This window comes from Acomys minous (assembly GCF_964271855.1).
Source record: "Acomys minous genome assembly, chromosome: 9".
Lineage (NCBI taxonomy): Eukaryota > Metazoa > Chordata > Mammalia > Rodentia > Muridae > Acomys > Acomys minous.
In genome coordinates, this window is record NC_140490.1 from 116,117,287 (window position 1) to 116,142,135 (window position 24,849).

Here is a 24,849-nt window from a genome sequence, read left to right on the forward strand (position 1 = left end):
AAAGTTCTGAGGCGTCCATCAGTGTGCTCTTCTGTCTTGAAGGAAGAGGAACACGGAACCAAGAGACTGTCACATCCTATCTACACTTCTTCTCCCGCTCCACTCCCAAAGCAAGGAGTGAAAGCAACAAAAATTAAAATAATTCTATTTGTTTATTTTACCATTTCTTACTAAATAATTCTGACTTTGTGGGTGTTCCCTCTTACTTTAATAAAATATATTATCCTGGCAATGTCTACGTAGGATACTGCATTAGATTTTGACAAAGCACATTCCATTTAAGGGGGGAAAGGATATGATAAAAAGAAGAAAACAAAACAGCAATGCTCCGAACCTCGGGGCTTGTTTATTAAACCATCACGAGCTTTCCGTTCGCACCTGTTTCACTTTTGTTTAAAAGTAAGGAGCAGTGCTGGAAGGCGGTGTGGCTGTGGGAGGGGACTCAGAGTACAGAGAGCTTTGGAAACAGTTTCTTGGCACAGAGAAGCACAGAGCTCTCTCACCTGTGAACCAGGTAATTTCCAAGAGGGGTAGTGCAGGATGTGGAGGAAGGCAAGAACCCAGGAGCCTGCCCTCCATGCCCAGCCCCTCCCTTACAGGATCTCTTGAACAGAGGATGGGTGGCCCGTCCCTCTGTGCCTGGACAGTTAGAGAAGCAGCTGAGGCCGAGGGGGCGGAGGTGTGTTTTACTACACTGAATGGAATCAAGCTAAAAATATGTTGACAGTCTGATAAGAACGCCAGTTTCCTCAAGCTCTCCATTAACACCGGGTTTTCTCTTTTGCTTTTGAAAGAAAAATGTTTTACAAGGGCAGCACGAAGCAGACAAAATCTGGAGCAAAGAAGGATTTTACGCTGTCGTCATTTTCCTCAGCATCTTTGTTATTATAGTAACCTGTTTGATGGTAAGTTTGTTTCTTTGTGTGTCTTAGCCTTTGTGGAGCCCACTGCTTAGTAATGTTAGCTATTTTGCCACTTGAATGAATGTTGAAAAGACTGGAAGCAGAAGTCAGTCCACAGTGGTGTTAGGCTGGGGCCGTTTTTGTGGCAGCTGATAACTGATTGCTGAAAGACAGTGTGTGGACGTGAGGAAGTGTGGATGCTGACCCGTACGGGGAGGCTGGAGCTGCACGGAAGTACTTAGGATCTAGATCAACCCCTATGTGATTTTTTTTTTGAGGTCACTGTAGCCCTTAATGTCACTGAAGTCTCAAGTGCACATTTGGGGCTGACGTTATTCCTTCTCTTTTATCATCTTTGTGGGACACAGGAAAATATAATTTTGAAGAAATATGTCTTTAGGGCACTCCCAAAGGAAGGGTTCATTTCTTTATTTTAAATAGCCTTAAAAATAAATAAATAAATAAATAAATAAATAAATAAATAAATAGCCTTGAAGGTATCCTAAGAAATATCAGGCGTTAATGGAGACAGTTATAGCCTTGAAGATAAGCCACTCACTGCTAGCTCATTTCCAGTTGCAAGAATCATGCATAAGAACAAACGTATGTGCTGCAACTGTTCTGCAGGGCATGATGTGTGACCAACAAAGCATGGTCCTGATTTTATAAAGCAGAATCCAAAATAAACCCAACCCACTAAATTAGGCCAGGCTTCAATATTGAATGAGCTAATAGTTAACTTTCAAATAAAGTGATGGGTTTTTTATTATTAATATTATTTTTTTCAATTGTGACCTAGCATAACGTTTGAAGTTTACAAATGGGTTTAATATCTGTTTCTGTGTTTTACATTCTTTTTAACTTGCACATCTTAAGAAATGCTTCCTGCTTTGTTTTACATACCCCCCCAAAAAAAGACAAGATACTAATGATTCCATCTATAATCAACAGTGTTGCCAAGCGTTTTGTTGCATTTTCTTCATTTGTAGCTCTTGCTCTGGTAACAGTGTCGGAAAGCTTGAGACTTGGTCTAGAGAGCGAGAGAGGATCACAGGATCTGAACTTCAGGGACACAAATAAGGTCACACGGAGAGTGAAAACAGGCATGTCTCGAAGATCTCAAAATAGAGGAAATGACCAGAACACTCTAAAATTTCCATCTTAACAGATACAAAGATGCCTCCTTTGGATCAGAAATTGAACTTCTAAAAATTGTGACACAATAATCAAAACAATAATTTAAGAACAAAGCTTAAAAGATACATTGTATCTTAAGTGGTGGATATTAAGGAAAAGAATTTTAATGAAAAAGATTGAAAGTTTTAAGGAGACTGTAGAAGAGGCCTCTGACTACCTGTTTAGAGGGTGTGGTTCCTTCTCGTGGCTGATTGCACTTTAAGATATATGTTCTTCCTTAGCATAGGAAATCTCAAATTCTGCTCTCTAACTTGTTAGTCATAATTGTGAAGTATTCTGTTTCACAGATGAAAGGGATTGCAGGGTCTGGAGTGTAGCTCAGTAGGACACTTGCTTAGAGCTGTCAGCTCCCGTGTTCAGTCCCGATCAGTATAGTGAGATAAAGAGGAAGTAGAGAAGGAAAAAGAACATAAAGTGATTAAAAAAAAAGAGAGAGAGAGAGACCAAGTTTGTTCACAGGATGAATGAGCAAGATTCAGAAGACAAAGGTGAGAGGGACGTGGTGGGGAGCCAGTTCATAGGCAGAAAGAGAACAGGGATGCTAAGGATAGGTAAGATACGGCTCAGAGTCACTGCCTGTAATGTCGAGGTACCCCCCAAACTTCGTACAACCACGCATGGGTCTTAGACAAAACGGCCTAGAGGGTCGCACCCTCAACTCCTTAGGTCCAAGGCTAACTCCTACTTTTCCAATATAGCAAAGCATCCGTGTAAATGTCACAAACCTAAATAAGTCTGTTCCGGTGTTACTAGAACAAATCAAGTACAGGAATGCTTCGGAAGTATGGGTAATGTGGCTGGGCGCCTTCCAGATTCACCCGTTCGTTCAAGCAGCACAATCACAGGCCACACACTCTCGTGCAGGTGACCCGCTGTGGGGAGGGACAGGGCAGGCACATAAAGCCTCGGAAGCTTTAACCATAAAAAGAAACAGGGCAAAGATTAACATTTTAAAACTACCAAATAGTGAGCCTGTTGTATGACCTCATCCATATGACGTCCTGAGAAATACAAAACTATAAAGATATTGGAAGGATCCTTGCTGTCAAACCATGGTGGGTGGAGAGGTTATGGTGTAGAGGATATAGGTTTTTAGGGCAGTGAACTTCTGCATTCTGATGACTGCACAGCATTATAAATTCATCAAGTGTGTAAAATGTACATCTACAATGTGGCAATGAGTCAATAATATTAATGTATCAATACTAGCTCTTCCAATGTAACAAATTACTACACCAAGCAGGACATTTATGAAACAAACATATATAAGAACTCAGAGTACTTTCGACTCAATTTTTCCACAAACATAAAAAAGTCATATCAATTCTTTGGTAAGTATTAAATTGTGATAAGGACCACAAAGAAGACAGTGAGGCAGTGAGTGATGAGGCAGAACCATCAGACATTTGGGGAGGTACAAACATGCATGGAATATGCATGCCAGACAGAGAGGACAGCAGTGGGATGGTATTTGGATAAAACACGTTTAGGTTGTTGGGTTGGCGAGGGGAGATGGAAGCAGTGCTCCTGTTATGTGAGTGTATGTAAAAGACAAGTCCCTGGCTTAGAAAGTGACTGAGGTAAAGGGGCGTGTGAAGTCTAAGGGCAGGTAGGTGCTTCCAGGGTCCTCATGACAAAGATGATGATGGTGAACTGGAACAGGGAGAAGTGGGGACGAGCAGCTATCGAAGACGGAGCGCTGTGTGATGGTAGAGGGAATGGGACTTGCAGGGCCCTGAAGGCCAGAGGAAGGAAAAGACAAGGTGTCATCTGGCTTGTTTGCTAAGTGGATGTGGTCCCTCTCCAGAAAAGAAGCGTGGTAAGGGCTGGGGGATAAAGATGGAGACAAGAGCCCTCGGCCAGTGCGCAGGTGACCATTGAATACATGACATACTATGGATTGGTTGATTTCAAACACTACCTTAAATTTTACTGCGTAGGGGTCACTTAAAGGGGAGCAGAGGGTCTGACAGTGTTCACGATATTCACGGACAAATAGTAATCTCTCATAGGGTTAAGGCGGAGCTAAATTGTTCTGACACAACTTGCCGCAGCTCACATTTCAAGGCATGTCAGATACGGTTCTCTAGGATCAAGTCACCTTCCTGAGTCCAAACACTTTGGGTTAATTGCCTTAAACTAATCTTTTGCCAGGATCTCTTAGTATTCACTACACAGCATATATTCTGTGCTGAAAGGCGCTTAGATGCACTCTCTGACCCTCAAATGCACAACTGCAATGTTCCTTAACACTTTTGTCAACAACTCCATGGCAAAGAAAAAAAAAAGCTGTAATTTGGAATGTTCCTCGTGGCATTAATTATATTTATGAAGCATCAGGTATAATAATTGTTTGTGTCCTGCCTTCTTATGTAAGATTGAATTGAAAAGCAGGTGATTTCATTCTGACGTTACGTAGGTAAGTTATTGTACTGAAAGGCTACATGTGCTGTACAGTACATGTACAGTAGCATAAAACTAGGCAAGGTTTTTTTTCAATGTGGCATATTGTTTACTTTCCTTAAGTTACAAAAAAAAAAGGAATATATATTGCCAGACACAAGAGTAGACACGCGTGACATTTTCAAATGTGTGACTTACTTAGCACCTCTCAAATGTGAATGCAGAGTGGGTGGAGCAGTGGCAAATAGACAAACAGAATTTTCCAAGAAAAAAAAATGCGTGGGCAACTTTCACTCCATTCAGTCTGTTTTTTGATGGAGGAAATGGATTCCTGAGAAGAATCAGTTCTTAAGCCTGAGTACATAACAGAAAGAACACCATTTATCATCTAAATTAGACCTTCCGACGTACTTACAGGCTTATTTAAAAGTGTAAAAGTACTAATGAGATGTACATAGAGATGTCTAAAGGCTAGATCGCTTCTGGAAAGCAGTTTTAGAAATTGCAAACAAACAGTGGCTGACATTTAAAAGTGCCGGCATGGCAGACCCACAGAAGAGAGATCCAGGTAGAAGGCAAAGGATTCTCTAGTCATGGTCTGGTGAGTGAGACAGGAGATACTGTGCTGAGCTACTAGGCTGTGAGCATCATGCGGCAAGTTCATGTCAAAAGCTATGCTTGTTATGTATAACCTCTATGGATAAGGGAGACAGACCGAGGTACATAGCTGATACGGTTGACTATGACATCATGGCCGAAGCAGGCCTGTAGCTTAAATTACTCCTCTTATGACTTAAGTAGTCTACAGCCCTCTTACTCAAAGGAGTAAAACAACAATAATTCATTTCTTCTGTAATATTGCATACTTACCGGTCCTAAATTTACTGCAGGACACAAAAACAACGTTGTAAATTCCCAGCTTTACAGAATGAGCAGGCCAGGATTCAGAAGAGATAAGCGACTTGACCCACAGCGGGCAGTGGGTGGGGAACGCGTGGGAGGAGGGGAAGGGTGAGAGGGGCTGGAATGCAAAGTCAAGTGCATCTGGTTGAAGGTCTAAGCTCACTGCCGTGCCTCTGCTTGATTCCTTAAAGGAGTCAACCATGGCTTCCTTTATCCCTGTCACTCATTCTGTGGACTTCTATTTCTAGCCACAGATAGGTCTGGGAACACAGGAGTGTGCCTGTGCTTATCAGATGGCCTCCACCCAGCAAGACAGATAAGCGCATGCTACTCCATACCTGTGTGCTTAGGACACACCCCTTTGCACTTAGTACCTTGCACTAGCTGTGGTTCTCCCCATCTGTCTCCTGGAAAGCTCTAAGCTCCTAGGACCATAGTCACCTGCCTCTTCTGCATCTACACAGCCTCGTTTCCAGGATATAGGAGGAATGTTCATGACATTAAAAGAATAAACTCTCTCGTAACTTACTGTAAAATTCCGTACAGAACAGTTGATTGGTGCCATCATTTTAAAATTAGAATGCACCTTAATCCAAACACAGTGTTTCCTGTTACTTGTGAGTGAGATGTTAAAAATGGAAATTATAGCTGCAAAGCGTTTAAAGGGCTCTCTTTAGCTTCCTGTCATTCCCGCATTCCTTGGGTCTCAGCCCTGCCATTTTATATTCCCCATACTATTATGCAGCTTTTATAGCTCCTCTTATTCAATATTCCTTCCTCTTTTCCTCCCTCAAATGATCAAATTATTTTAATGCATCCCAAAGCTCCAATACAAGCTCAAAAAAAAAAAAAAATGAAGGGAAGGTGTTAGCTTTCCATTGCTCTGCTAGGCTTTAAGAATGAGTTCTTTAATCAAAGTAAACTCTCATAGGAAAATATGCAAATGTTGCATCTGAGGGTTCAATCTGGGCAGAGAAGGGTCTGACACACATTTCCAGAAGCTTTGAGAACAAGGTCAGGAAGGAGAATGTGTGGCTCTGAAAGAAGCCATAGGTGAATGATTGATCGCACGCCTGGGTTCTAGGCTTTATAGCTTGGGTTCTATAAGTGGTCTGTTTTGGCCTCACTGTGAAACAAGAGGTTATAACATATGAGGCCTGGATTCTTTACTCAAAGGCTGCTCAACAGCATCATCAAGGGGGCTAGTGAGATGGCTCAGTGGCTAAGAGCACTGCCTGCTCCTCCAGAGGTCCTGAGTTCGATTCCTAGAAACCACATGGTGGCTCACAACTGTGTATGGTGCTATCTGATGCCCTCTTCTGGCATACAGATAGAGCACTCATACATAACATAAATAAATAAATCCTTTAGGAAAAAGTATCACCACGGGCTGACTGTTGAGTTGGGGGAGTGGGATGAGGGGGCAGGGTGGGGGGGCAGGGCGGGGAGAGGGTGGCCTTCCCTGGGCACTGCTGAGCATTTACCAGCACCCACGCCTTTGTCCATTTCGTACCCCTGACATTGGGCCATCATCTCCCCAAAATTCTCTAGACATTGTCAAATATCCTATGCAGGACAAAATTTCTGCTAGGCGGTTGAAAAACCCACTGCTTTATAACTAAAATCCATGAAAACTGCCTCATTGCCAGCAGCAACCTCATCTTTTATTCCATACTTTTTATCAATCAGTCCGGTATTTTGAGTATTTTTAAGTGCCATACCCTTGTTAAGTGTTTTCCAGACTCTGATTTTTTTCCTGATTAGTGCTGTAGAAGTAATTTTGTATGCAAACTACACCAAGACAGGTTAAAAGCCAGAGGTAAAATAGATTACTGATTATAAAATACACGTCAGTTGTTTCCTCATCAAACTGTCTGTAGCAGGGAAGGACTTTAGACCAGATCTTGTTTACACTCCTGTAATCATAAAGTGGCCTGTTGAGAGCAATTAAGAGCAACCGTATCCTGGATCTTGTTTTCACAATATAATATGTCTTCAAAATGAAAATATAAACAAGTAAGTCAAGTATTCCAACATGCGTATTACATTCATACGTGAAGAACTTAAACTATAAAATATATACATCACCCCTTCTATTAAATGGATCCTCAAGGCATAGATATATTTACTTCTTCGCTCAGAAAAAAAAATGCCTTGTTTGCAATTTTAAAATACAATCCCACTTTAAACTATATTAACTCATATTTCAGTAGTTCTGGGTTTAGCTTAACACAGTAAGCTTCCCACTTACATGCCATCTGGCTGGCGTTGTCCTGTTGTGTCCGTACTGCAGAATGGTGGCAAAATATATAGAAATTGCAGGTAAGCATCCACCTTCAGCACCGTCTTTTCCACGGCTCCAAAAAGCACATGAAACACCAGCATCATAAAAGGAAGGAGCTCAACTCTAATAATTAACATCTGTCTTCCCCGTGTGCAGGAACAATTGTGTGGAAACATTCTGAGCCCACTGAAGTAAATGTGCTGGTTTGTTTGTTTGTTTGTTTGTTTGTTAGGATTTTGAGGTGGGTCCTTGGTGTGTAACCCAAGTTGACCTCAACTGCTGCTACCTCAGCCTTCCCAGTGCTGAAATCACAAGCACGTGTCATGGTTTCACACATGTAAGATTTCATTTTCCCTTGCTGGAGATTGTAGTGTCCAGGTATTGAGAAAATGAGCTCTTTTTAAAAATTATTTGTTTTAATTTCCCAGCAGTTTAATATATGATATGCTTTTCTCACTATACCTGATATGTGCACAGCTTTTTTTCCTAAAGAAGCCATTATCAATACATAAAAGCATTTCATTTTTGTCTAATGCTTTATTTATTTTATGTATTGTTTTACTTATACGTACGCCTGCATTGAATTTATGTGCACCAGGCCAGAAGAGGGTGACAGATACCATGGGGCTGGAGTTGGAAATAATTGTTTGTCTCCCTATTGGTGCTGGGAATGAAACCCAGGTCACATCAGAAGAAGCCTCTAATTTTGTCATGTGCACTACTAATGATGCTTCCTGTGCTGTAAGTTCTAAATAGGATTTACAACTTGCTAATAAATAATTCACTCAGTTGGGAGAGCATTTTATTTCTCTTTTTAATTTTTTAAATTTAAATTTGTTTAAATAACAAAATATGATCATATTCATGGAGATTAATCTCACATTCATAGTTCATATTAGATTGAATTCTGATCTGTTTTTATAAACCTGCCTTTTTAAACAGACTCTTCCTCAGTATTATTCTGAGAATGCCTGGGAAATATTTTTAATATTCTAAAACAATTTTCATTGGTATTTATTTCATAATTTTAGATTAATACATATCTGTGTGCACATATATGCCTAGACATAGAGCTCAGATTATATATAAGATTTAAAGTATAGAAATGGGTAGAATTTAAAAGAACTTTGAAAAGACAAGGAAGACAGAATGTATTTCATGACTAACTAGAAGGAATATGACTAGAAAAAGCCAGGAAATCTTTGTCCTAAACTCATGCCTGTTCAGCCAACAGATCCTAGAAATTAAACCAGGCAGTCAACGTCTTGAGGCCTTGGATGCAGACACCCTGGATGCTGTTCATGTTCATAAGTGCAGATAGTGGCTTGTCAACTCTCCCACCATAGGAATTAGCTCATCAACTCACACCCTGATAATACACTTGGGAAAAAAAAGGGGAGGCTTTTGTAGAGAGTGGGATAGAAGGGCTAACATGAAGTTAGCAATGAGGGTAGCAATGAGGAATTGATAAAGATACACGCATGGTTCTGGAAGGGAACGGGGTGGGGTTAGAAATGGAGGTCGGAAATGCAATGGGACAAACTCGGATAATTCCTCAGGGTGGAGAGGGGGCGAGGGGGGATGGCACACAAGATCATAGCAGGGAAAGATGGGAGGGATCGTCCAATATGGAGATGCTGTATAGACATGTAATGTTCTGCAAGCTAATTGGCGTCCCACTAGTCTAGCTCAGTCTTTTAAGACCTTAAAAATGGTTGCCTTATGTTAGAGAGATGGCTCAGTGGTTAAAAGTGCTGTCTGCTCTCCCAAAAGACTGTGCCCAGTTCTCAGCACCCACTTGGTGGTTCACGACCGTCTAAAACTCCAGTTCCAGGGCAGCCAGAACACACTTCTGCCTTCCTTGGGCACTAGCCATGCACGCGGTACACAGAAACATACTCAGGCAAAACCCACACACACATAAAACACAGAAAGATACTTTGTGTGTGTGTGTGTGTGTGTGTGTGTGTGTGTGTGTGTGTGTGTGTGTATTAAAAGTTTTAAGAGAAACTAAGAAAATTCTAGCTATCCACTCTACTCCTTGATAGTTGTCCTGTGTGTTGTTTGGTCACGCATTTAACAGATTCTCCAGCTGATGTTTTACTAATGACATATTTACCAAGATAAGGGTGGGTTGTTTATAGCGTAACTATTCTTACTGATATTTTATAAGCCTTGCTTCTCTGCCGGAATTTCAAGATTTCAAACGATCATTTTGCATCTTTGTAGAATTGTTGCCAAATTTCCTCTTGAACATATCCTCAAGAAACATATTCATGTACACAAACAGTCAAGATGTATATGCAGGCTATTTGAAAATACCAGTCAAAGGCCGACAGTCCCTGCGCTGCCCCTGCCTCTGCCCTATGCCTGCACTGAGCCCTGTCAGTGCTGCCTGCTGGGATGATGCGTGACCGTGTCGGCTTGACCTTAGACAGATATTATTTGTGTACTAAGCATATACTTTGCAGGAGAAAAAAAAAACCACCACAATGCCACAAAAACCCAGAAGATTATATTAGAGCCCGGGCCCTACTTTATCACTAATGTTCATTTTGTTGTGTCTTCTAATGTGAGGTTGGAGTGGGGGCAGGGGAGATCATATTCTGTTTGTTTTCCAGGACACAAAAATCTCACAGAAGCCCTTATATCTCTCTTTGCAGATTATTTATAGATTAAAAGAAAGGTTTCAGCTTTCCTTGAGACAAGATAAAGAGAAAAACCAGGCGATCCACCTGTCACCAATTGCGTTGCAGCCAGTACCGTCAGAGGCCAAGGCAGCCCACAGCATGGTCCAGCCTGAGCAAGCGCCAGGTGTACTGAATGTCATTGTGGACCCTCAAGGCCGATGCACTCCTGAGATTAAAAACACCACCTCTACCTCCGTCTGCCCTTCTCCCTTCAAGATGAAGCCCATCGGACTTCAGGAGCGGTAAGAGCCCTGACAGACAGCCCACCGACATATTGGCTTGGCTTCGCTTTGTTTCTGAAAAGTTTCCTCTAGCTAAAAAGATTGAAACTGGAAACTGACCATGGGGTAGGATCGTTTACCACCACATGGGCACTGGGAAGTAGGTTTCGTGTCACAGAGTCTCAGTATGCTTGGGAAAACCTTTCGGGCACATCTGATTCTTTGTAGCACGTGTAGACTCAAACACAGTCCATCTTCAACTATGGGGCAGTTCCTACCACCGCTCACTAAGTGCTTATCAGGGGCCACCAACCAAACGTAGAGTTATCTCGTTTAATTATAATCAAATATGGTATAAAGGGGTTGTAATAAATGCAAGACACTCATGTTGTTTGGAGTCATATAGAAGGAATCTGTGCCGTGTATTAATTTGTCTAAAGTTTTGCTTCTGTTTTGTTTAACCATAATGAGAAGAACATATTGAGATCTATATTTTTGTATAGATTACCTTACTTTTGGATGTAGTTACTCATATGATACATTTTTATTAAAAGCAAGTTCCAGTAGGGAAAAAAACCTAGAATATGCAATGTACATAATGAAGGCTTCCCTTTTTTCTCCCCCCATATATCAGTTAAGCTTTTTCCATAGTGTTTTTAAATAATTCTGTTATTTCCTGGTGGTGTGTAGAATTGAGCATAGTGCCTCATGCATATTACGGAAGTGATCTATCAGTGACCTGTATTCCAAGCCCACAGTAAGTTTTAGTTTTATTGTAAAAATGTTCATGTTGTGTCCAACCCTGCACACCAGGATTGTGTGAGAATATTGAAAGCCTAGAAGCAAATGCACTTCTCCTATGTCCTCACTTCCTATCACTGACCATTTTTCTGTCTTTAGGGTTCAGTTCACATATGTTCATTTTCCTTTACTTCCAGTTACTTATCTCCATGTTCTATGGAAACAGGATTGTTATACACACACACACACACACACACACACACACACACACACACACACGTACACACACGCATGCACACACATGAACACACATACACACACATGTACACAAGCACACATGCTCACACACATGTACACAAGCACACATGCTCACACACACATACACATGCACACAGCACACATGCACACACGTGCGCGCACACACACACACACACATACACACACACTTTAGAGAAGTATGTCTTAGAGCTTTAAATACTTCAAAATACAAAATGCACCATTCAACTCTTTGAACTTCATCCAGGTGGGACAGCTCACACCTGTACTCCCAGCACTGAAGGATCTGAGGCAGAAGGGTTATCGTAAGTTCGAGGCCACCCCAGGCTGTATAGTGAGTTCTAGGTCAGCTTGAGCTGTGAGATTCTGCCTCAGAAGGGAAAGATCTAAAATTCTTCCGATGTGTTGCCAGTGACTGCTATGACAGGAGAGACACTTGCTGTGATCAGTTACAAAGACCCTTGGTAAACAAACGGCTGAAGGCTCACTAGATGGGAAACAGAGGGTATTCAAATCACTCACCCTATCTCCTTTCACAAAATCCTGTTGCCTTCCTGACAGTCTACGGTGGCCCCCAGGCGACATTCTTGCACTTGGATATAGCTTAATGACTTTCTCAGACTTGGTCTGTAAATGAAGGTGAGACAGACCTTTTCCCCTGACAGTGACTTAGGGTTTGGAAAACTGAGATCCAGACCCACAGATGCATCATTCATCTGCCCTTCACTTCCTTCTAAACTAGGAAAGCATGGACTGGATTCTCGGCTTCTTTTCGGTCTTGGGAATGTGTGGTTGCTTCAGAGGGAAGCCTTGAGGCCGAGATCTGAGCATCAGTGGTCATCCAAGGGAGTAGCAGGAAAGGTTGGCCTGGACCTAGGCAATGAGGGGAAGGTACACTAAAGAGGATTTAAAGATAGTAATAAACAGTTTAAAAATCAGGGTAATTTTAATTGGTTCCATGCACTAGTAATTCTAAGTAAGGCCAGTGTAACATTGTCCGGGAGAAGAGCTGTCAGTAGCATGCGTCCGTGTAGACCATCTCCTTAGCATGTTTGGGTTTCATGAAGCATAAGGTTAAAGACCCATGTATCCATTTAATTGAAGTGCATGTTCGAGAAGGGAGGGTAATCAAGTGGTTTCCTACTCATATGTGTGATCCACACAGAACTGGTATTTTAAAAACCTAAAGTCTAATCAGTGTTAAATGCTTGCATGTCCCCTGGTCAATAATTACAACTGTCCCTGAACCCCTGCTCCCAAAGCCTTCCCCTCTTGAAGCAAGAGAAATGTGCTCTCTCTCTACATCCCCAAGCCCTTCCTAACTTAGTAAATTTACCGATTTGTCTCCTCGCTTTTCAGCTAAACTTCCTTCCCTAATATTTACTATCCATTCACTTAAAAGTCAGTTTTCTTTTATATCTAAGAATGTCCATTCCCTTGGGTCATTTCTCCCATGACTCTTGTCTTTTCCTCCTCATCCTAAAGGTACAAAGTATGTTTGCTGCCTCGTCCACTTTCATCCTGCCGTCCTCTGTCTCCTGTGTTCTTCTGGTTTGTTGGCACTCTATGGCCTACTCAACACAAAACACGTGCGTCACTCTTCTTTCTGTCTGGCACCAAGGACTGCCCGTTTCTCAGCATCCCTCCTCTGGTCTACTGAGCACCCACAAACATCCTACCTTCTACTGTGCTGTCTTTCCATTCACCATACTAAACTCTTTAAAGTTCCTAAAACACTACACAACTAGGATCTGTCCGTTGTTTTCCCTATCCCTATGTACTATTAGGAAGCACCACCATTACAGGAATAATGGATCTGTATCTACAAATCAAAGAAACAAGAAACATAGTTTTATTTCTCTCTAACTCGCCTAAATGGTAGAAGCTTGATCTCAGCCCCTTTCTGAGTGACTCAACTGCCTGCTTGAGGATTTCATCTAGATTTTGAAAGGACCTTCCCAATATAAAATGTAAGCATCTCACCGGCCTTGGTATTATCCATCCAACCTGTCATTTGCTGAAATGTCCATTACATCCTGTGTCCTCAGAAGTGCATTCATGGCTGTTGCTACCAACTTGTTCCTTCTTTCTATTCATGCAAGTCCTTCTGTTTGCAGTGATGACTTCCTTTCCCTCCCTCTCTAGACTGTGTCCAACGCACTCTGCGGTACCATAGCATTCTCGCTGCTGACTACTATAGCTGAAGTCGAACTATAGGAAGCTTTATGCCAAGGCTTCATCCCTTCAGTATCTTCTGCCCGCCATTTTTCTCATGGTTCTGCCAAGGGTCTGGGTGCCCCTGCTGAAGGTCTCCCTCTTCTCCAGGCTCAGCCTTCATGTCTCTCCAGCCCTGGTGCTCTCATATCACCCGAGCCAACACGGCTCCCTCCTGTGAGTCCATGGAGCCTTTCTCTGGCTTTCTCTACTCTTCTTGAATTTGTATTGCACTTTATCTGGCACCCACACATTCAGATGTGTTTTCCCACCAAGGACTTGACCTTTGACAGAATCCACATTTCTTTGCCTTCTATTTTCACTTTTCTTCCTTAAGCAATTCAATGGCAAAACATCTTGACAGCATGAAAACAAGGACAGTCCAAAGGTGACAAACAGGCCTGGGAGAAAGGAAGGTCATCTCTCACTTCTTCCTGAATGACTCAGGGTCAGTTCCTCCTGATGACTCTATGCCTCACCCGTGTAGCCCAACACCAGCCCAGGAATTCATCTTCTGCTTCCTTCTGTGTTAGTCCCAAAACTTCTATGCATAGACTGCTTACAGAACTCTTGTGTGTCTGTTGTCAATTTCAGTTTACTGACTTACCATAGCCAATAGACTGTGAGCTTCTGGGGGGGGGGGAGGAAGCATATATGTTATGTAATAGCTGCCTTATCTCTTACATGTAGAATGTGACCTCTGGGGAGTAGGGGCTCCTGGAAATTAGTCTCAGGTCATCTCCCAGCAGGGAGACGCTTTGCTCATCCCGTCAGCCCTTCCTTCCTCTCTTATTCTCACTCCCATCTTTCTGCCATAAATCTCTGTCAACATGGATTAGTGGGTAGCTTTACAAGTGATAGGATAAGGGCCTATAGAGCCTATACAGTCAAAATAATGTTCTTGACATTCTCCCTTTAAGCCTTAACATTTTAGGCTTCCATATTCTAATGGTGCCTTTTTAAAAGGCATCATGTTTTTCATTTCTAGAGATTGATCCTGATGCTAATTAATGCTCTTCTATTTGTTGCATGAAAGTCTGGCTATAGCACCAGGAGGCCGTAAAGGCTGCCTCATTAGTCGACTGTCTCAAAAAGCTCTTGGGTCGTGCTATATAAATGTTTCATCCTTGGCATCAATAATATCATATGGTTAAAATGTAAGCAAAATGAGACGCAGAGAGTAAATGCACATGCTTAAATAGATATAAAACATATACTGAGAATTATGAAAATTAAAAATCCATATAATGTGGAGGTTATAGTAGTTATTTTATCTCTACTTCTAATTACTCTCCCCCCTCCCCCAATCATATTGGCCCTTGCTTCTCCACTTTCTCATTACTGAAGCGCTCCTCACCCTTGGCCTGGCTTACATTATTTCATCTTTGAAATGAATTTTCTGATTATAAAAAGCTATAAGAATTAACATACATTACATAGCACATACACTATTTTATTTCATCCCCTCTATCTAAATCTAATTCTTTCCCTCCTTTAATTCATATTGTATTCTCTTCAGGTTTATCTTCCTAAAGAAATTGGCATGGTGTGCCAATACTGTACAGTTTTATTACTATTGCTCTGTAGTACAGCTTGAAACCAGGGCTGGTGATGTCTCTAGAAGTTCTTTTATTGTATAAGATTGTTTTAGCTTTCCTGGGTTTTTTTGTTTATTTGTTTGTTTGTTTTCCCATATGAAGTTGAGTATTGTTCTTTCAAGAGTATCAATGAGTTGTGTTGGTATTTTCATGAGAATTGTGTTGAATCTGTATATTGCTTTTGCTAAGATGGCCATTTTCACTATGTTCATCCTACTGATCCATAAGCATGGCAAGTCTTTCCATCTTTTGATATCTTCTTTAATTTCTTTCTTTGAAGACTTGAAGTTCTTGGCATACAGCTCTTTCACTTGCTTGGTTAGAGTTACACCAAGATATTTTATATTATTTGTGGCGATTGTGAACAGCGTTGTTTCCCTAATTTCTTTCTCAGACCATTTATAGTTTGTAATAGGAGAGCTACTTATTTATTTTATATCTAGACACTTTGTATAAGGTGTTTATTAGCTATAAGAGTTTCTTGGTAGAATTTGGGGGAGGGTCACTCATTTATACTATCATATCATCTACAAATAGTAATACTTTAGCTTCCTCCTTTCCAGTTTGTATCCCTTTGGTCTCCTTTAGTTGTCTTATTGCTCTAGCTAAAATTTCAGATACTGAATAGATATAGAAAGAGTGTGGACAGCCTTGTCTTGTCTCTGATTTTAATGGAACTGCTTTAAGTTTCTCTCCATTTAATTTGATGTTGACTATCAACTTGCTATATATGACCTTTACTATTTTTAGGTATGGGCCTTGTATCCTGATCTCTCCAAGGCTTTTATCACAAAGGAGTATTGGAATTTTGTCAAAGGCTTTTTCAGCATCTAATGAGATGATCTTGCAGGGGGCGTTCTATTCATTTTGTTCATATGGTAGATTACATTGGTAGATTTTTTTTGTATGTTGAATTATCCCTACATCTCTGAGACAGAGCCTACTTGATCATGGTGGATGATGCTTTTGATGTGTTCTTGAATTCAGTTTGTGGGTAGTTTATTTGGTATTTTTACATCAATGTTCATAAGGAAGATTGGTTTGAGATTCTTTTTCTTGGTTGAATCTTTGTGGGGTTTAGATACCAGGGTGACTGTGGCTTCATAGAATGAGTTTGGCAGTGTTCCTTTGGTTTCTGTTTTGTGGAATAGTTTGAGGAGTATTGGCATTAGCTCTTCTTTGAAAATCTAGTAGAATCCTATGCTAAAACCATCTGGTCCAACTTTTCCCTTAGGGTCCTTTCAAGGTCTATTTAAATAGGTCTATTTGTTTATCTGATCTTGATTTAACTGTGGTAAGTGATGTCTATAGAGAAAAATCATCCATTTTGTTTAGATTTCCCAATTTTGTGGAGTACGGGTTTTTGAAGTAAAACCTAATGATTCTTTGAATTTCCTTAGTAGCTATTGTTATGTCCCCATTTCATTTTTTATTTTGTTAATTTAGGTATTCTTTCTCTGCCTTTTAGCTAGTTTAGCTAAGGGCTTACCTATCTTGTTGATTTTCTCAAAGAACCAACTCTAGTTTCATTGATTCATTGTATTGATCTCTTTGTTTCTAATGTATTGATTTCAGCCCTGAGTTTGATTATTTCCTGCTGTCTACTCCTCTTGGTGTGTTTGCTTCTTTTTTTTCTAGAGCATTCAGGTGTGCTGTTAAGTTGCTACTATGAGAGCTCACCAATTTCTTTATGAAGACACTTAGTGCTATGAACTTTCCTCTTAGCACTGCTTTCATTATGTGTCCCAAGATTTGGGTATGTTGTGCATTCATTTTCATTGAATCCTAGAAATTATTTTAACTAATTAATTTATTTCTTGACCCAGTGGTCACTGAGTAGGGAGTTGTTCTGTTTAAATTAATTTGTAGGCTTTCTGTTTTTGAAGTCCAGCTTTAATCCATAGTAATCTGATAAGAGCTGGGGCGGGGGTATTTTAATTTCTTGATCTGTTGAGACTTGCTTTGTGACCAAGTATATAGCCAGTTTTGGAGAAGGTTTTATGAGGTGCTGAGAAGATACATTCTTTTGTGTTTGGTTGAAATGTTCTGTAGATATCTGTTAGGTCCCTTTGATTAATAACATCAGTTAGTTTCATTATTTCTGTATAGTTTCTGTCTGGATGATCTGCCCATGGATGAGAGTAAAAATGTGTGGGGTTCAAGGTATGATTCAAGCTTTAGTAATGTTTCTTTTACAAATGTGGGTGACCTTGCATTGGGAACATAGATGTTCAAAATTGGGGTGTCCTCTTGGTGGATTTTTTCCTTTGATGAGTATGAAGTGTCCTTTCCTGTATCTTTTGATTAATTTTGGTTGAAAGTCTATTTTATTAGGTATTAGAATGACTACTCCAGCTTGCTTCTTGGGTCCATTTTCTTAGAAAATATTTTCACAGTCCTTTACTCTGAAGTAATGTCCATCTTTGATGCTGAGGTGTGTTTCTTGTATGTAGCAGAATGATGGATCCAGTTTGCATATCTATGTCAGCCTGTGTCTTTTTATTGAGGAATTGAGTCCATTGATGTTGAGAGATATTAAAGACCAATGATTCCTATTTCCTGTTATTTTGATATAGGTGGTAGAGCATGTGCATGCCTCCCTTCTTTTGGTTTTGCTGGCATGGAATTATTTATTTCCTGTGTTTTCTTGGGTGTAGTTAACTTCCTTGGGTTTGAGTTTTCCTTCTAGTATCTTCTGTAAGGCTTGGTTTTGGCATAGATATTGTTGAAATTTCTTTTGTCATGGAAAATCTTGTTTTTCCCCTCTATTGTGATTGAAAGTTTTGCTGGATATAATAATCTGGGCTTGTATCTGTGGTCTCTTAGAGTCTGCAAGACATCTTCCCAGTCTGTTCTGGCATTTGGAGTCCCTGTTGAGAAGTGAGGTATAATTCTGCTAGGTCTGCCTTTATATGTTACTTGGCGCTTTTCCCTTACAGCTTTTAATTGTTGTTGTTGTTGTTGTTATATACATTTAGTGCTTTAATTGTTATGTTGTGGGTAGATTTATTTATTTATTTATTTATTTATTTATTTATTTATTTATTTTTTCCAACCTATTTGGTATTCTGTAAGCTTCCTGTATGTTGATAGGCATCTCTTTCTTTAGGATAGGGACGTTTTCTTATTATTTTGTTGAAAATATTTTCTGGGCCTTTAAGCTGGGAATCTTTTCCTTCTTCTATTCCTATTATTCTTAGGTTTGGTCTTTTCATGGTGTTCCAGATTTCCTGGCTGTTTGATGTCAGGAACTTTTTAGATTTAACATTTTCTTTGACCGATGCATCAATTTCTTCTATTGTATCTCCTACACCTAAGAGTTTCTCTTCCATCTCTTTTATTCTGTTGGTGATGCTTACTTCTGTAGTTCCTGTTCTCTTCCCTAGGTTTTCCATCTCCAGGATTTTTGTTTGTGTTTTCTTTATTATTTTTATTTCCGTTTTCAGGTCTTGAATAGTTTTGTTCATTTCCTTCACCTGTTTGTCTTTTCTTATATTTCTTTAAGGGATTTACTCATTTCCTCTTTAAAGGCTTCCATCATCTTCACAAGTTTGGATTTATGGTCACTTTTTTTCTTGTTTTGGTTTTTCTGAGACAGGGTTTCTCTGTGTTGCCTTGGCTGTCCTGGACTCATTTTGTAGACCAGGCTGGCCTCGAACTCATAGAGATTTCACCTGCCTCTGCCTCCCTGGGTGCTGGGATTACAGGGTGTGCAACTGTGCCTGGCTTAAGGTCATTTCTTGTGCTTCAGCTATGTTAAGATATCCAGGGCTTGTTGTAGTAGGATACGTGGGCTCATATTGCCCTGGTTGTTGTTGATTGTGTTTTTATGCTGGCCTCTAACACTCTGAGTTTTGTGGTTATTGTAGGTTTAGATGCTTCTTTCTGAGTTTATCTTTGTTAGATGGGTGTTTGTTTTTTGTTGTTGTTTGTTTGTTTGTTTGTTTTGGATTGTTTTTTCCATTGGTTTCTGTTTCCTCTCTTTTTTCTGGCCTGATTGGCCTGGAATTCTGGTGGTTAGAAAATCTTCAGGTCTAATAAGGTGACTCCCTGAGGTTTTTGTGACCAGCATGGCCTCTGGGGCTTTGGGTGCTAACCTTGCCTCTGGGATCCTTAGTACCAGCATGACCTGGGATCCCTGGTGCCAGTGGACCTCCAGGAAAGTAAGTGGAGAGTGGACTGGAAAATAGAGTCCAGGGGGTAGGGTACAGTTGAAAGCTGTTGGGTGTGTTTTATGTGGATATGGCAGGCAGGAGCTTAGAGGAGGGTCTTATCTGGTTATCCCTGATGTAAGCAGCCTTCCAAAAAAGCAGGCAGAGTTGTGGGACAGGAAATGCATCACAGGGTTTGGGATGCAGTTTACCCCTGTTGGGTGTGCTTTCTGATGAGTTGGTTGGCAGGAGCTTGGGGAGCAGGGGCTTTACCTGGTGTCACTGGTACTGCAGGCCCCTGGGGTAACAGGCAGAGTAGCAGTGCAGGAAATGGAGCACAGGGTGTGGGGTACAATTTATGGCTATTGGTTGTGCTTTCAGGGGACTTAGCAGGCAGGGGTTGGGGGGCGTGTTTATCTGTGGCCCCTGGTGCTGGCAATCCTACAGAAAATCAGGCAGAGTAGTCCTTTGTTGCTTTTTTAAAGCATGCTATAATGCCACTTAATTGATCTTCCTAAGTGATGTAGGTGATCCTAAGATATGACCCTAAGTTCATATGTGTCTTAGAATTTCAGCCTAACTAACTCCAGAAGAGTCCTGTTAGAGCCATAAGTATGTCAGCAATAACGGAGGCAGTGAGTATCTGGCAAGCCTTACTAATAAAATGATCCATGTTCTTCTGCCAAACTCAAGCCCAACTTCTTTGTTTTATTATAATGTCCTCCTGGGGGGGGGGGGACAGACAAAATTCTGGCCCCACCTCCCTCTGACAGAAACATTTTGGTACCCAAATATCAGGGCATAAATTATATTTAAACTGTAGAGATTGAAACCTGCATTCTCTGAATCAACCCCATGATGAAAACAGAGTCAGCTCTTGTGCTTCCTAGCAAATGGCAGTGGGATCTCACATCCGCTCTGACGTCGTAGGTGAGGTTTTGTGAAAGCTGAGCTTGAGGCGCAGACTTTTATCTGTGTGGTTTGTGGACAGGTGCTCTAAGGAAAAGCCCGTTATGAAAGCATAGAAAGACAAGGACCAGCAAAGGGGAATGGAGGGGGTGGCTGATACCCTCACTGTGACCACATCGGGAGCCATGGATCACCCATGAAAGCTGATGGACAGATAGTTCTCCCGCTTTTAGGGAAATGAGCTAGGCACCCATTCCCTCATACCAGCTAACCATGACTTCAGAAGGCCTGGGGACATAATTTCCTGGTCAGTGCCCATCATCTGAGGGCGATTCTCCAGAAAGCAGCGACCGGATGCACTTAGCAGCCAGCGTCCCTGCAGCAAGGGGAGAAGATGAGAGCAGTGGCCAAGCAGAGGTGGTCTGAAGGGGTCACCAGCATCGCTGTGTTTGCCAGTGGTTGCTCCACTAGTTGTAGCTTAGTGAAGTCCACGCTCTGGGTTTTGTTGATCTTTCCAGGCCATTACCCATGTTCTGCATGGTCTCCTTCGAATAAACACCATTTGTTCTACCGGAGCGTATGCCCCATTGAACACAATCCATCAGCCTGACTCATTTGCTCCACCTGGCAATGCGCAGGATCCTAGCACAGCACAGAACAAATCACAGGGAGAACAAAAGGCCTCAGGAAGACTCACAGGCCTTTTCTATGCATTGCCTCACTTTGTCCTCACAGGAGAAGAGACTCGTGACTTGGGTGTCAGAAAAACACGCTTCTTGTGTTTAGTTTATTGGCAAAGTAATTTATAATAAGTTTCGGGGCTGGCTGGGTGGGTGGGGGTGAGTGCAAATACAACTGAAGAGCAAGGCAAGCAGAGTATCCACAGACAAACCCTAGACTACCACTTTTTGGGGGAAGAAGACAAACTAAATCCCATGGAAAATAAATTTAAAACATTATACTGGAAAACAGGTGCATTGCATCTCGTCACACTGTCATTCCCCTTATCATATTTTCCACTAAGCTGTCAGAGCATTTTTCAGATTTTTAAGTCAGGAAAATGGAACTTTGTGAAACAGAGTCAAACCACTTAACGTGGATAGCCACTGCCTGCCTGGAAGCTGGTTGCCTGTCCTGGCTCTCTTGTCTTGCCTGGTCTCTCTCATTCAAGAGTCTAAATGCTCATTTGACATAAAGGACAAGATGGCGGGGAATCTAAAACTGCAGCTAGAGATTATATGAGGCAATGGTTTAAAAAAAAAAAAACACCTCAAGCTAAAAACTGCACTCAAAGCACACAGGGTGGGGGGCGGGGTGTCTCTACTTTATCCAGACGATCTGAATATGTGCCCTGTGAACAGGGGAGTGAAGAGAACATCAGAGAAGGTGTGTCCATGCCCCTCCACCCTGCAACCCAGCAGTTGGAATAGGCAACTGGCAACTGACATACATGTAGGACATTGGCCTGCCCTGGGTCAGCCACTCTTAGTGTATTAGCTCATAGGATCTTCCCAGCATCCCTTGAGGCAGAGTAATAAGGTCATCTCTGTCCTTTCTTGCAAGTGAGCTGAGACCTGGAAAGACCAGATAGTGTGCCCAGCATCACAAAGAAGTAAAATTAAACTAGAGATGTGTATAGTACAAAGTTGCCACTTAACCTTCTGTCCCACCTCCTTCTAGATGACACGGGTGATGATATTTGAACTTTCAAAGCTTTCTAAGTCACATTCTTATAAAAATTGTCTTAAGAGGATATCCAGGTATGTGGAGAACATTGGGAACACGTGCAAGCTCTCATTAGCAATGACTGACAAGCTGTTTTCCTCTTTGTTTGTAACCTAGACATAATGTATTTTTCTGAGGTCAGTCGGGGTTTTTGGAAGTTTAGAAAACAATTTTTAAGAGAGTTCTATATCATTTTTAAAAAACTATCGGGACTAAGAAGATAGAGATTAAATTGTTGAGCTTTTGTCTCTAGGCAAATCATGAACAAAATGTGTTCAGCAGAAGAAGTGAACATGGCAGTAGATACAAACCCAGGAGAATAAATAAAAAAGGAGCCAAAATTATAGACACAGCAAGATAGAGAAGTAGAGGGGCATTTAGGGGAGGGGGAGGGGGAGCAAACCCAGGGCCTCCTCACACATGTTCAGCATGTGATCTCCCCCGTTAGCTATGTACCAGCCCAAACACAATTTTTTAAAACATCAAAAAAGCAAGTGTTGCTAAAGCTCTGGCCGTCACTTATTGGCAACCATGGGCCTCTCTTAAGGTCCAGCCTCAAGTGCCCAAGCCTTTGTGGCGAGTTGAGGGACTGGACACCACCAGACACCACTATAGCTGCTCCCGTTGTCATGTTGCTTTCCCTTTCCCTGCCTGTAACACCCTGAATTCGGGCCAGAGCAGGTCCCAGTGAGCACCAGTCCTGTTTGTATTTGGTACCAGCCCTCTCAGCAGACAGCTGCCCTGTGAGACTGATGAGAAAGGAAGCTCGGCCCCTCCCTACACCCGACCACTCATGTCCAAGAACCTGCAGCCTGATCCTGGATCCTGGACTGTGGGATGAGAGTTACCTGGGATCCATTTCCACCACGGCCGTGGAGGGGGCCAAGTCCTATCACCCTGGGAAATCTAATGGCTGTTCAGATTATGGCCTGTATATTTAAAGAGATTTAAGTGGGCTTTCCTATGCTGCATGAGGCTGAAATTCCTTAAGATGTTGTTTCGTTTTAGCTGTGTGCATATGGGAGGTGGCACATTTGGATGTGTATGTAAACGCCCTAGGAAGCCAGAGGCGCTGAGTCCCCTAGAGCTGGAATTACTGGCAACATAAACCACCCAAGTTTGGTGACTGACCTTCCGGCTCCCAGAAAGAACAGTGCATGCACTTAACCACTGAGCCGAGCTGTCTCTCCAGCCCAGGGGAGGCAGTCTATCCTGTTCTCATCATCCTGCCCCCGAGGCGGTGTGAGTGGTGTGACACCATTTCTGAGACTCCTGTTCCCTGACTGCTTCGCTCACAGTCCAGGAAGAGCTTCACTGCCTGTCTTTGCTAGGCGACCATACTCCAGATCTCCAGGTACAGGCTGACAGAATTAGGCGAAGCAGTCTGGTTTTATACAGATCCAGTTTAATCAGGGCAGGCACGGACAATTCCTAGGGAAAGCCTCGCTTTCTATTTTGAGGGTCCCACTCAGAATCTTAGATGCCATGTCAGATTTTGCCTCGCAGGCTCTTTCCCAGGGTACCATTTGAAATGTGCCCTGCAGCTCAGCATGCAATAGTGTTCTTTGGAGGGAGGCACCGTCCTGCTCTCACTGGATTCCCCCGGGTACGTGACCTTCTGGTTAACAGAACACTCAAAACCGACAGATCACCAAAGGCAGGTAACTTGAGCAAAATTAAGTTAGTTTTAAATGTATTGTCTTCTTTTTCCCAGAGAGTATATTACAGTGCTGTTCCCATTTAGGCTTCCTGTTTCTGTAGCTAGTGCCCATCTGACTGCAATATAGAGAAACAGTGTCCTCTAGTGGAAGATAGCATATTGATTTATTTGCCACTTAATCTTTTACTTTTTTTTTTCTATAATTGAAAATAGATTTCCCCCATACAATATATCCTTATTGTGGCTTTTTCCATTCCTCTACTGTTTCTAGTTTCTCCCCACCTTCCTACCATTTGGGTCCACACTCTTTCTGTCCCTTGTAAAGAATCTATAGGGGGAAATGAGAGAGAGAGAGAGAGAGAGAGAGAGAGAGAGAGAGAGAGAGAGAGAGAGAGAGAGAGAGAGAAGAAGAAGAAGAAGAAGAAGAAGAAGAAGAAGAAGAAGAAGAAGAAGAAGAAGAAGAAGGAAGGAAGGAAGTCATTGAGATGGTTTTGTGTTACCAACTTCTCCTGGGCCTGCAGCCTAACCTTAGTTTGTTTCTCTAGTGAGACTCCCTTGGAGAAAGCCAAATTTTTTCATTTCACGTGGCTATCAATTGCAGATGTCTTCTGAGTTAGGCTTGGGACGTATGTCCACTTCTCTGCCAAGCTCTAGGCTTCCGTCTGGTGCAGACCTGTGTCAGCCTGTGCATGCTGCCCCAGTCTCTGTGAGTTTCTCTGTGTCGGTCACACTGTGTTTAGCAGGCTGTTTCCTTGGTGTCCTGCTCTGGCTCTGTCCTCCTCCTTCTGCTCCTCTTCCGTGGCTTCCCTGAGAGCCCTGAGGGGAGGGCTTGGATGGAGACGACGTCCCTCTTGGGGTTGAGTATTCCAATATCTCTCACTCACTGCATATTGTCTATCTGCGTTTTGGTGATTTTTTTAAACTACTCTTCTTGAGCAAGAGATCTTTATCGCCTTGGTCTGCTGATGGTGGCTT

General features: G+C 41.9%; 1 protein-coding gene across 4 annotated transcripts in view; it reads left to right on the forward strand.

Moving 5' to 3' along the window:
• PTPRR (protein tyrosine phosphatase receptor type R) overlaps window positions 1-24,849 on the forward strand; it is a 230,162-nt gene that overhangs the window by 138,720 nt on the left and 66,593 nt on the right. For 3 of the 4 annotated variants that reach the window (XM_084794134.1, XM_084794136.1, XM_084794135.1), the window contains 2 exons: window positions 795-905; window positions 10,353-10,621. In XM_084794134.1, the coding sequence (XP_084650260.1) occupies window positions 795-905; window positions 10,353-10,621 (380 nt within the window). Of the gene's footprint in view, window positions 1-520; window positions 680-794; window positions 906-10,352; window positions 10,622-24,849 lie in introns of those variants that run through there. The other variant, XM_084794137.1, reaches the window with a different exon arrangement.